The sequence below is a fragment of the Acipenser ruthenus genome, chromosome 5, assembly GCF_902713425.1.
Source record: "Acipenser ruthenus chromosome 5, fAciRut3.2 maternal haplotype, whole genome shotgun sequence".
Lineage (NCBI taxonomy): Eukaryota > Metazoa > Chordata > Actinopteri > Acipenseriformes > Acipenseridae > Acipenser > Acipenser ruthenus.
The window spans coordinates 17,467,187-17,480,760 of NC_081193.1; the positions used below are offsets into that span (position 1 = coordinate 17,467,187).

Here is a 13,574-nt window from a genome sequence, read left to right on the forward strand (position 1 = left end):
AATAATAATACTATTACTACTACTACGATGACCACTACTACTACCACTACCACTACTACGACTACTACTACTACTACTAATAATAATAATAATAATAATAATAATAATAATAATAATAATAATAATTATTATTATTATTATGCAGTTGAGTCAATTGATATAATCATTACTGATTACATAAGGGTGATATAGTAACGCTGTTACTGAAACATTAAGTTCTATATAAACAAAACAAAACAAAACAAAAGCTTTAAAACTAAATATGTTTGAAGTTGTCCCAAACCAAACTATGAAATAAACTTTTATCCCCTGGACACATTATAGGTGGCAGTGGTTGTGGCTTAAAAGCACATCTCTTAACCCTAGGTGTGCTGCTACTGATAATTTTTCAGAGAGGAACACAATCATTTAAATGCTAACTATCAAGAAACTGCAGAATATTAATTTAACTGCTCCTTCCTGCAAAAATTGTTTTTGCAAGTTTGATATAATTGCAGTTGTTGTGTTTATTTAAGAAACTGCGCACTTACTTCAAAACATATATAATTACCATTATTTAAAATGTATTTAAAAATATGCCAGGCAACAGGGTATGATCATACTGTAATGGAGTATGGTTACTTCCACTAGCCTACCTCTTTCAAACTTTGATACTTTTTTGCTTATAATAATTTTGCAACTAACAAACTAAAATCGTTAGGCCTGATGTAAGACACAACGGCCACGTGGTTAAGCTACTTTCCATACCATTGCATTTTATTGATGTATTTTTTATTTATAAAGAAAGGTTGAAATATATCAGCAGGAGCCATTACAACCTTATAGTTAAAATCTATCATTAAATTACAATGGCTAGATAAAGGGAAGAAAAGATAGGGAGGCAGGGAGAAGGGAACAGGAAGGCCAGTTGTAGAGAAACAGAGGCAAAGGAGAAGGATGATTTGTGTGTGTTGTTGGGGGAGGGGGGGGTGCAGGTTGTAGTCACGCAACCCAGGGAAGAGAAAGAAAAGTGTGATGACAGTGATTACAAGATAGCAGAGGTAGTAGAAGAGCATCTGGGTCAAATGTACTCCTGTACAAGTTCAGAATAGTACTCTGCACTTTGATGAGGTTGCAGTTACTGTATGTGATTTTGCTTTTATGAATGATGAGGTTTGTGCAGCAGCCAAGTTTAAACAGTGGATAACTTGAGGCAAGTGTTAAATTAAAACCTGTAGGAATATACACAACAAGTATTGGGAAAGATTTAATAAATGCTCATCTAGTGGGGTGGGGCATGTGATTCTATCACTCACTCATTACTAAATATCTTGAAGAGATCATTTCCCCATCTTGAAATTAATGCAAACGATTTCAATTTGCAACTGCTAAGACACACAATGTGGTTCCAGTCTTGATAGCCACCATCAGACACCTTTTATAGAGAAAATGAACAACAAATGTCCCACCAAGTCATTCTTTATTATTAAATGATATTATTTTGGACATACCACTGCATTTATAAAACAACTACATTCTTTGTATATCTAATCTAATCTATCTAATTTGAAAAGGGGTTAATACCAAGATATTTAGTAAGCGAGGGTGTTTGAGCAGAGCATAACAAGCATCAAATCCTCTTCCTGCAGTCATTCGGCATCTACTCATGTGCCCCATTACACGTTGGAAGCACCAGTTTTTTTGTGATTGTTTTTTTTGTTTTTTATTTAAGCTTCAAAGAGACATTGAAAAACGACATTGCAGTCCTAACATAAGGTGAGCAGAAGCACTACATTTAGCTTTCACAGTGTTGTCTGCTCTTTCTTGGCATCCCCTGCTATTGTCAGTGTGTGATGTCTGTGTAAGTCGTAAGGCATGCCACACATCAAAGGGGAGCCCGGTGTCATGTGTAAATGTCTCATTTATGTGTCTCTATCCATGCCTTTATTCCTTGGAATAAACATGTCTGATGTTAAGCATCTGGCTAAAATCAAAGTCTCTCTAATCAGCTTGAATAAATTAATTCATACAAAAATGTTAACAGCATTAGATTTGGTTATTAAAAGTAAAACAGAGCTTGCTTTTGAGTTCCTGGCAAGTACGGTATCAAGGTATTTATATTTTTCTGTCCTGCAGTGTTTTAATAAGTCTGCATTTGTTCTTTGACTCTTTTTACTGTATATTCCTGCCATGTCGTTCATTTTATTTGTCATCACCGCTATAAGATTTATAAATATATGTCTAAGCAGGTATTCGGGGTTACTTGTGGCTATGAGGTTTACCAGCTTCCCATTAGTGAATACTGAACTTATATTGGTGAGCCTCCATTTACTTCTACCCATGCTTGTTTTGCCATATGAGTGGCAGAGATATCACCCATCTTACCCTTTCAATATTACAGACCACTGAGAATGTTTTTGTTTATAAAATGACTATTTATTTAAAAATAAGTTTAGGAAATCCAGTGATATATATGTAAATAATCAATAACCAGCGTAAAGTGCCAAATAACAGTTTTAACAAATAATCTGTACAAAAACAATGTATTCTATAAAATGGTAGGTGTCCTTGATTCGGACAGTTTTACCACTTTAAAATGAAACACTGCACTGAGCATAGCATAGCATAGCATTTTTTTTTTTAGTCGCCCGTGGCTTTCTCAGGCTCAGTTACAGAGTTTGGTAAAAGCCTGTAGCCCATGAAACTTCTGGAGGAGTGAGATCACATTCCACAGATTTATTCTGCTGGTCGCTTACAGTTGCAGCCCATTACACAAGACTGATAAGGTTCATAAAGTTCTTGTGTCCATTAAATGAAGTTTGTATGTCCTAAATAAACTTTATCTGAGGCAAAAGCATTCCTTTCATCAAACGTTTTAAGTGTAGTCTTAGTCCAAGATTTACAATCGCGTTACATGAGTCTAGTCATAAATTATGGCTTTTTTTGTTTTTAGAAGGCAACTTTCCAGGTTGCTTTTAGGCATCCATGTTCAGGCGGTGCAGCTGCTCCTCAGAATGAAGACTGTTGTCTTTTACAATGATTTGAGTTGATGGCTCTCCTTTGTCACCACCACATTTCTGTTGTGCTCTTGCACACAAACATTTCATTTTGAGCATTTTCTTTTCCAGTGCACCCTTATCACTTTTATATGTTATCACTTCGCAGAAGTCCTTCTAGCATTTTATCTTTGAAGGTTTGAGCTCCTTGACCTGCATGTGCAGTGTTTTGTGGACAGCCAGTGTCCTGGATTGGCAAAATCCTTTCCCACATTCCTGACACTTGAAGGGCTTTTCTTTGGAATGGATATACCTGAGAAAAATGACAAATAAATAAACAGTAGGTTGAGGTAAAAGACATGGATGGCAGTAATGAAAAAAGAAAGGGAATCAGTATTATAAAACAAAAAAATAACTTATTTTACTGCAGTTAATTTTAAATCACATTTTCTAGAAAAATGCTATTTCTCTAATGGGTTTCTGTTTGGACCACCATGTGAAACAAACTTTGACTGACCCATTTGGTCCATACAGTTATCTATGCTCTGTAATATCCAATACAATCATTTAAAATAAGGTTACCTGTGATCTCTGAGATGATCTTGCCTCCTGAAAGCTTTATGGCAAATGTCACATATGTATGGTCTCTCGTCAGTATGCGTTCTTTCATGAATTAGAAGATTATACGATTTGGTAAAGTGCCTCCCACAGAATTTACAAACAAATTCCTTTTTGGTTTTTGAAGGCAACCTTCCTCTGCTAGGTTTCCTTTCCGGCGACAGCTTTGTTATGTCAAGAAAGGAGCTGATGGCCGGAGGGGAGCTCAGATCTTCTGCCTTAGAAGTGTAATGGTCCTCTTGGGTGGCAGCTACCGCCAGGTTGGCAAAATCAAACCTAGGCTTGGTTTTGGCTGGCAGGTTGGTGGCATCTTGTTTTGGCTGGATGATGTGGGGGAAGATTGGAATGGCAGGTAACTGGAACCTGCCATCCACCAGAGCAGGGATTTTGGAGAAGGAAGAGCGAGGTAGCCCCATTGGAGGGTATCCGAGGGTCCAGTGGTGGAGATGGACAGCTTGAAGGGCACTAAAGCCATAGATGTCTGGTAGCTGGTCGGATGGCAGTCGAAACCCACTGGAAGCTTGCAAAAGAGAGTAGTTGGCCAGTTGTAAAGATGGATGAATGGGAACAGGTGCAGCAAGAGTCTTGCTTCCCATGATGAACACCAGCGATGATACACTTAAAGGCGAGTCTGGCAGGTTGTAGATTACCTCTGTGAAGATAATAATAATAATAATAATAATAATAATAATAATAATAATAATAATAATAATAATAATAATAATAATAATAATAATAATATGCCACTGATTACTCTGCTGATCCTTTACTATTTTTTTTGTATTTATTATTTTTTATTTATTAATGTATTTTTTTCAGTAACATGACATTGCTATTGACATGTTTTTTAACCTAATATCATCCTCGAAATTAAATACTGTATGCTCATCATTTTTTATGGTTAGACAATCTGTGGAGGCTGTGTGGTCCAGCGGTTAAAGAAACGGGCTTGTAACCAGGAGGTCCCCAGTTCAAATCCCACCTCAACCACTGACTCATTGTGTGACCCTGAGCAAGTCACTTAACCTCCTTGTGCTCCGTCTTTCAGGTGAGACGTAATTGTAAGTGACTGCAGCTGATGCATAGTTCACACACCCTAGTCTCTGTAAGTCGCCTTGGATAAAGGCGTCTGCTAAATAAACAATTAATTAATTAATTATCATTAATTAAAAGGCTTATTAGCGACTTTATATATATATAAAGTAGTGGAGTGGAGTAGTGGTTAAGGCTCTGGACTCTTGACCGGAGGGTTATGGGTTCAATCCCCAGTGGGGGACACTGCTGTTGAGCAAGGTACTTTACCTAGATTGCTCCAGTAAAAACCCAACTGTATAAATGGGTAATTGTATGTAAAATAATGTGATATCTGTATAATGTGAAATAATGTATAATGTGATATCTTGTAACAATTGTAAGTCACCCTGGATAAGGGCATCTGCTAAGAAATAAATAAATAAATAAAATAAATAAATAAATATACACCCCAGGCATACATAACTACAGTTCTGAGAGCGCTGTTGATCTTCTGAATAAACTGTTGTTGATAATGATGTGTTAAAGCTATCCTTAGACAGAAGGAAGTTTTATTTTTAACGACGTTTTTGATTTTCTTTTCCTCAGATTATATTACTCACAACGCTTCAGGAACAAGGACCCAAATTCCCTAAACTACTTAATTCTCGATTGTGTAACAGGTGTTTTCACATTTACAGAGTAATTTGTCCTCGGGGCTTTGAACTGGTACATATAATAGAACCATTAAGAACGGTGAACACCTTTTCTCAATTCTGATAAATAGGAATACACCGCACAACACGTTTCTTTGTTTCTTGGCACAGCCATAGCTGCGTGGGTTAGAGTTGTTTCAAATCAACGTTTAACATTCACAACGGCAAATATGAGATAAATCCGTGTATTGGCAAAAAAACAGCATTTCTTCTTTCACCTAACACCTAACGTATTCAAATGTCAGAATGCTTAAGAAATAAACTTCCAAAGCACAGGTGTTATGCTTATGACCATTGTTATTACGTTGTGTCTCACATAGACCTTATAGGTTACTGTTGAATAGAAAACTAAGCTACGGTATAGGTCTGCCTAACTAAGGCATAGAATGTTTAAAAGGAATTTACTGTATTTCTCTTTATAGAGCTCCATGTAGCCTTAATAGAGTTGTCGGGAAAACTCTGTTTTAGTTTTATACGCACTCGGCTGTGATTTTAAAACGAGTCAGGTTTCATAGAGTCTGGCAGATGTGTCCTTTTATTCGGAAGATTTAGATTTCACTAACTATAAATAAACGCATTATTTGTTACAGAACTTTACTGACTTATTGAACTGTTTTTTTAAATGTATTACAGTGCCAACGTTTTAATAAATTGATACTTTTTAAATTAAATTATAAAAAATCCAAATAAATAAAAAGTCACACTAATTAGAAATGTTAAGGCTTTTAGATCCCCGAGGGGGGTGGGGGTTTCTGATCATGACGCAGAAGTAATTGACTTTTACTTACTAGGTCATTAAAAGATCAGCAGCAGCTCAAAGCAGTCTCGTATCTTTAACCCTTTGAAGTGTGATATAACATCCATGCATCCATGGATACGAGTTAGCCTGCATATAGATAACAATGCCTATGCATGGATTTAGATTATGTGTTTCCTTTCAGTATAACAACCTATTGACATCCCTAAACATGTCTGCAGTCGAAAGAGCGTGAATCAAATTTGCTTAATAAATGAATGTAACATAACATATTACTTTAAAAAAAAAACTACAATTTAAGGTTTGTGTAATTTAAAGTTCAAAAATCGGCAACGACCCACATTTCAAGTGACTCCTTTCAAAACGGGGATGATTAGTATTTTGGCATGAATTGTGTTTTAAACGTTATTTATTTATTTATTTATTTATTTATTTTATTTTTAACCCGAATGTTGTATTTCAGTTTAAGTGACAGGTACATTAGACATTCACGCGTTACTAGTTACCAATTGTAAAAGAAAAGCGATGTCTCGGCCTTTCACACCAAACTGAACGCAATTTTCAACTAAATGTAAATCAAGGGAACTGACATCTTATAGAATTCCTTCGCAGGTGACCCGAACTAAACGTTGTGACATCTTGCCAAGATTTTGTTTGCTAATTGGTGAGATTTCGCATTGGTGCTGGTAAGAAAAGTCAGAAAAGTATCCACATTTTGTTCTCCAAACGCCAAGATGAATAAGGCTCGGGCAGCTGTTTGCTACCCAGAAATGTGTCAAAAGTACCGGTGATGAAAAACTTGGATCACGGTATTTCTTGGATCATGGTATTTCGTATATTTCTACAGCGTTATCCGCCCTTGATCTTCCAGATCGTTCACTGGCATGACTGTTCGGTTTGGATCTTCTATCCCACAGATACAAGCTTCTTTAGAAACACATGGGCTATACAAAACATGTAGTGGTTCTTATAATCACTGAATCATTATGAACGATGTTGCATATCCATCTGCCTTTGAATAAATTAAACCATTTCGGTTAAAATGTTTTTATTATTATTTGTGTGTGTGTGTGTGTGAGTGTGTGCGCGCGCGCGCGTGTGTGATTTCTTCAGAATAACTTGAAAAACAAATGCCGCTAACCCCTATTAGATTACTATTCATAGAGTTGTATTTGTTTATCAATAATAACACTTTTAATTTTAAATAAAAACACCATACATTTTTTCATTTGCATGCACACGAGTCGTATATTAGCAAAGTGGTTTTTTTCTTTAAATTTAAGGCGCAAATATAGTAGATGTTAGGATGGCCCATTTGATTGGACTGTTTCACATGGCCCGCAAATGTAAACATATTCTTATCAGTGTATTCATGCAGAACACTTTATCTGAGCTTGATCCGCAATAAAATAAGGCAGCTTTTAAACACAAATCTTGGTTGCTGAGTAATTGAGAACAGACCACTTGTGCACTGACACACAATTGTATGCATGCCAAGATAAATGCAGCCTACAAAACAGAACACAAACATTAAAGAACGCTTCTGTATTGATTTTACTATGGCGTCTTATTATTTACATATATATAAAGGCATTGGGTCATACAGGTTCGCAACGGATGTCTGAATACAACATTTATAGGCAACCCACATTAAAAAAAATCTGAAGTCAGACATTTCATATGCCAGCCGTTAAATGCCAAAAATTTAAACATAGAGGTATATGAAGCAAACATACCAAGGTTGTTAGTAGAATTTTAAAAATAAATGTGTGTGTGTGTGTGTGTGTGTGTGTGTGTGTGTGTGTGTGTGTGTGTGTGTGTGTGTATATATATATATATATATATATATATATATATATATACTATTTTGAAATATGCAGTACCCTAGTGCAGTTAAATGGTGTTAAATATAGTTCACATAATAGTTGGCGTACAATTGTTATATTAAGATTGCATTGTTTAAAATAGGCTATATATATATATATTCACAAGAGCGCCAGTGTCTTTTAGGCTACTGTATAAACTTTTTTTCTTTTTATTCCAAATATTTGTTTTTCATTATTGCTATTATTATTATTTTTCTAACTCCAGATACGAGGTGCCTTGTATGCTTATCCCTTTGATATGTGTGTTTCTGGTGTGCACTAAAATGTGTTCTAATTTCAGTAAATGTCAGTTCATAAAAAAGGAGTATTCAGTAAGTAAAGGAACCCAGTTGTATTCAGATGCATAAACACCGTTTATGGTAATAGGCTAAATGATCTGCTTTATCGAACATTATTCTAAAGGTTTATTCGAGATCAATTGACCGATAAAGAATTAACTGTTTACATAATTGAAGTTACCAGTGTCAGCATTTGCATCTGAAGTAGATATATTAGGCTACGTGTAATCGGCGAAGGTTTGGGAAACACTTGTTTCAAAATGCTGAGTAACATGTGTAGCTTGTGATTAAAAAAACAAAAGACTCACTTACGGTGATGAAAGATGCACGTTGATATCATTTCTAAAAGTTTAGAAACGAAAGCAATTCGCCAGCGGTGATTATTACTAGTTCAACATATTTTATATGAAAGATGTTAAAAAAAGGTCATCGTTAGGCTACTGTATTAATTTCATAGTAGACAGCATAATGCTGACAAACGTCAACACGATCTCCCAGAGCTATTTATTAAAGAAAACTTGTCATCAAGACCTCGCTTTATTTTATGTACATTTTATCTGATGGATCACGTAATAACCTTTTAGATTGTTTTGTTACAAGCACGCATCAAATTAAACATACAAAGGACAGAGCTTATACAGTTTATTGGTGACCAAATGTAACAGAAAACGGAATTGTTATGGGAAACACATTTCCCAATATGTAAATGCTGTAGCAAACGGCAAAACTTTGACCGTTTTTTACAGTGTTTAATTTTTTCGTTTTACCTTAAACTTCCACTCGCGAAAAAAACACGCTGAGGGGATTTATAAATACAGCTTTCTAATGAAGTCGACCAAGTTACTGCTCATTTGCTAACAATTATAACGGCAAGCAAGGTCTGTGGGGCAGTATAGCTTTATGAACTGTTGTTAATTTAAATTGCAGCTTCCGTTAAGGATTTATCATAATCAAAATACATTAAAATATACACTTTAGGGGTTCTGTGAATTCGATATTTACAGCAGCGAATTAAAATATGTTCAATAAGAAAACATGACATTTCATAAAGACCACATCCACTAATGTGTAATATTTTTATGAAAACATATATATATATATATATATATATATATATATATATATATATATATATATATATATATATATATATATAAACCCATTAAGCAGTGTACAATTGTAGAAATGTCATCATAATTGGGTCAAGTAAGTCTTAAAAACGGTAGGCAACGTATGTGTTAAATATAAAATAATACCAGTTTAACACTCAAAGCCTTCTCAGAATCCCCTGTTTCAAATGAGGTGTTGCGTTGCTGTGTCGTTGCTTCTTGGAGAGATCACACCTGTTTTGCGCTTCTCCCTCATCTTGAACATACCTCCTTCATTTTTACCAGAAAGTATTTATCAGCATTTCACTCAATTAAAGAACACTTTAAGGACACATGTGATTGATCCATATAATTTTAGAAAAGTACAAAACCGCTAATATAAAACCCCATCAATAAAAACGGTACCACTTTTCCAATATTCTGTGCCCAATTGCTGCTTTTAGAAGCGCTGCAAACTTGATATAGCCGACATAAACTGTATAATGTTCCTCTACATTGTTCTTCATAACAAAAACAAAACAACTGTTGATTTTTAAAAACAAAACAAAACAAACTTTATAGGCTGCTTTAACTACTATACAAAACTTAAGGTAATGTTGTTTACCTGGTCTGGTCAGCTTGTCCGACGATGTCAGAGATGAAAGTTTCACTGTGGAGCGTGGATAAAGTAAATTGCTGTTTTGGAGAGGCGCATGCAGTTGTTCGCATGTCCTGATTTAATGAACAAAAACGTCTTTATTTCTGACTGGAGTTTGTTGACAGTTGTATTCAGTTGTTTTGAAAGTGAATGGGTAATGCCTGGTTGTGATTCTGTAAGACTTCTTTCTCACACTGGTCTGTGGTCTCTGTTCAAACCGCCTCCTTATTGTAACCAAGCCCTTCCATATGCGCATGCGCGCTCTCCAGCCAACCCCCAGCAAGCAAAAAAAAGAAAAAGTAGCGAAGAAAAAGAAAGTTTTAGTGCAACTTTGAAAAGTCTCGTTCTTTAACCCAAACACAACAGCTCAGCCGTCCAATTTCTATTAACCTTAAGGGTTGGGACTTGCCGTGGAAAGATAGCTCTCAACAAGACGAATTGTGTATAAACTAAAGAACTCGATCATTTAGCATTGTATTTTTCGCTCCAAAATACATATCTCTTTTTAGTTTTTCTTGGCCTTATTAAATGTTTAATACCATTGTAATTTAGATACAATTTTTGCATGTTTGGTGTAGGCATAACAATAAAAACGTGTTTGCTATGATGAAACCAAATACCAACAGACCACCCTTTCCACAAAATAAGTAAACTTACAGACATGTTAATACTAAACACATATTTACATGGTATACATTTAACTTCATTGAATGGACACGTGTGGTGTCTGGTTATATCATTCATGTTATACAAAGTTTATTCATTTTATGGTGACGTTTGAGACTCAATACAGTAACGCACTTCTAGTGATACATTACTATCAGCTGTGATCAATGCTGAAACAATCTATTTAACGCAACAACGTCAGTAGGGGTAGTGTTAATACAATGGCTAATAGAAAAATGCATTGCATCAGTTTATCATATGAATGGAGACGTTCTATTTTTTACTTTTTATAAACGTATTATTCGTTTTATTAACGCATTTACCAGCCAAACGCGTTTAATAAAATCATTTATAACATCCATTTGAATATACAAGCATCTGTAACTAATATGTTGTACTGATAGGTTTGAACTGTTGCGTAGTCGATCTATGTACTGTATAGTTCTATCTTTCTCTCTCTCACTCTCTTCGCGCGCGCACACACACACACACTGTACTGTACTGTATTGCTTTTGGGGACTTCTGTGGAAGATTTCGTGGAGTCAGTTTTCTGTCTTGTTTTCTATTTTTGATGAAAACGTGACAGCAATAAACTGGTAGGTAGTATGTAACTGCACTCATTACTTCTCATTACGACGACTGTAGTATGCAAGCGGCGCTGGAGGGAGGGGGGGGGGAGGGGGGGGGGGGGTGCATGGCTTCCATCATATACAGGGGTTGCAGTTTTGTTCAATGGATTTTAGCTACCCCACTATACAAATTGTTGCAACGCATCTGGTAGCATGTAATTATTTTACAAGTATTTGATTGCAGTTTAATTAATTAGAAACGAGAAATTTTAAGGTGTGCAGAATGTTTCAACATTCGTTTCCCCTCTCTAGCCTCAGTTAAAGAACCAAGGTCACTCGTATTTGGAAACCTAAAAAACATGGTACAGAGCCTTAAAAAAAAAACATTGTGCAACTTGTCACTTAAAAGTAAGACTGTAGGCTACACATGTGCATATTGCGCTGACTTCCTTTTTCAAAGATTTGTGAAAGGCAGGGGTGCAAAATGTAAGAAGCAGGAGCCGTGGGTAAAACTTTGCAACTTGTAGAGTTTGTGCAAATCTCAGAACTTACCACAGCCTGTGTTTCTCTAACAGAAGCCATAACTGTAAGTGTAACGAATAACGCATTTTTAGGATACGGAACTCAAAAATAAACCGCAAACCACCGCACTCTGAATCTAAGAACCTGTAAAATACAACCCGTAGCCCACATTATTCTGTCTACGTTAATGAGATGATGCAACATTGGTGTATATTGGTGTACAATATATGTTTCTACTGCAAAAGGTAATTATGTTTTTAAGATAACGAACAGCCTAGCAAATGCAACTGAAAGGAATATTGTATTTGCAATATTTGTAATATTTTAAAGACTTTTCACAACGTTTATTCAATCAGCGTGGTCTACTTTTAAATTTAAATCTAATGTTTTCTAATCAAGAAAGAAATGAAGTCGGCAACGATTATTCCCTACTGTAATTTAATTTGGAAACGCGAGCATACATGTCAAAGCCAATTATCTTTAGTTAAAACAAGTAAATGTGTTCTTCTAACTAATTTCAATACAATAGAATACACTTTAAGCGCGTTTAACCGCTGTTATTAAGAATAAAGTTTGTTTCCTATATTTTCAACGACAATATTAATTCGTTGATGTGTTGAAATAATTTGGATTTTACATAAACAACTGTTATCACTTAAAATGTGAGTTTTATGTTGATGTTGAAACAAAACAATGCATTTATTTATGTATTTATTTATTTACTTATTTATGTGTTTGTGTATTTATTTATTTATAGTCACAACGCTGTCAAACATTTAAAAAATGCATTTATGTTTAAAATTGTTGTAGCGATTGTTACAGTATACTGTTTTAATGCTTAATATGTTTTTCAAGATAAAAATCCATAAAATTGAAAATTGTGTAGACTTAAACATCTGAATGTTAGCTCAACATGTTGGGTGTAAAGTAGGACAATGTTCGTTATTCTAGAACTCAAAATGCATGTGTATCTTTAATTATTATGATTATTATGATTATTCATACCATTACTACAACGACTATGACTATTACTACGCCGACTGCTACTACGCCATCATGGGCTGTATGCGCACGCTGCTGGAAAGGGCCTGTCCCAGTCAGCGCTGCCTTACAGACGCAGTGTACCGGTATGGCTGAAACTGACATCCAAGGATGAAAGGTCTGCCCCGCTCACAGATTGGTGTAATCCTGAGGGACTCCCATGGTGTTGCCCAGGTGCGTTTTGTCACTGGCAACATAATTCTCCTGATCCTGAAATCCAAGGGTCTGGCACCAGACCTGCCCGAGGATCTGAGGATCAAGAAGGCTGTTGCTGTCCTTAAGCACTTGGAAAGGAGCAGAAAGGACAAGGATGCCAAATTCCGATTTACTCTCGTTGAAAGCAGAATCCACAGACTGGCCCGTTACTGTAAGTCCAAATAGGAATCCTCCACCGCATCAGCTCTGGTCGCATAAGTTTCATCATATATTTTTTTGGACAGAAATAAATGGTTACACCTTGATCAAAAAAAAACAAAAAACCTACTACTACTACGATTGGTACCGCTACGACTACTACTACGACTACTACTAATAATAATAATAGTCGTAGTAGATTCCATCACTGATATTATGACAATAGTATTCTCAGTCTAACATTTTGTGTGAATTGATTTTGAAATGCATTAGATTAGTTGAGGTGTATCTCTTAGAGCTCTCGTTTTGTGGCTAGTGAAGAAAATATGCCACCTACTGGATGTACAAGGCAATGCTTTTTGTGTTTAAAGTGATAATCGCAATGTCACTAGAAATTATTCTTACACCAAATGCTGATTTGATCAAAGTTCAAGC

The 13,574-nt window shown here is 35.5% G+C and overlaps 1 protein-coding gene and 1 pseudogene across 1 annotated transcript; one reads left to right on the plus strand and one right to left on the minus strand.

The window, feature by feature from the left end:
* Positions 1–2,393: 2,393 nt before the first annotated feature.
* On the minus strand, positions 2,394–10,199 carry LOC117402724 (protein odd-skipped-related 1). The gene is made up of 3 exons (XM_034004133.2): positions 9,955–10,199; positions 3,558–4,245; positions 2,394–3,288 (listed from the first exon to the last, which is right to left on the minus strand). The coding sequence occupies exons 2-3, from the start codon at positions 4,187–4,189 to the stop codon at positions 3,153–3,155; spliced, it is 768 nt and encodes a 255-aa protein (XP_033860024.1). The 5' UTR covers positions 4,190–4,245; positions 9,955–10,199; the 3' UTR covers positions 2,394–3,152.
* A 2,600-nt stretch (positions 10,200–12,799) lies between these two features.
* LOC117403206 (small ribosomal subunit protein uS15-like) lies at positions 12,800–13,281 on the plus strand (annotated as a pseudogene).
* The last annotated feature ends 293 nt before the right edge of the window (positions 13,282–13,574 follow it).

Coding starts and splice junctions, on each gene's coding strand:
- LOC117402724 (XM_034004133.2), bottom strand. CDS start 4,189: ATGGGAAGCAAGACTCTTGCTGCACCTGTTCCCATTCATCCATCTTTA. Junction 3,289..3,557: donor GATCATCTCAGAGATCACAG/GTAACCTTATTT, acceptor CATTTTTCTCAG/GTATATCCATTCCAAAGAAA.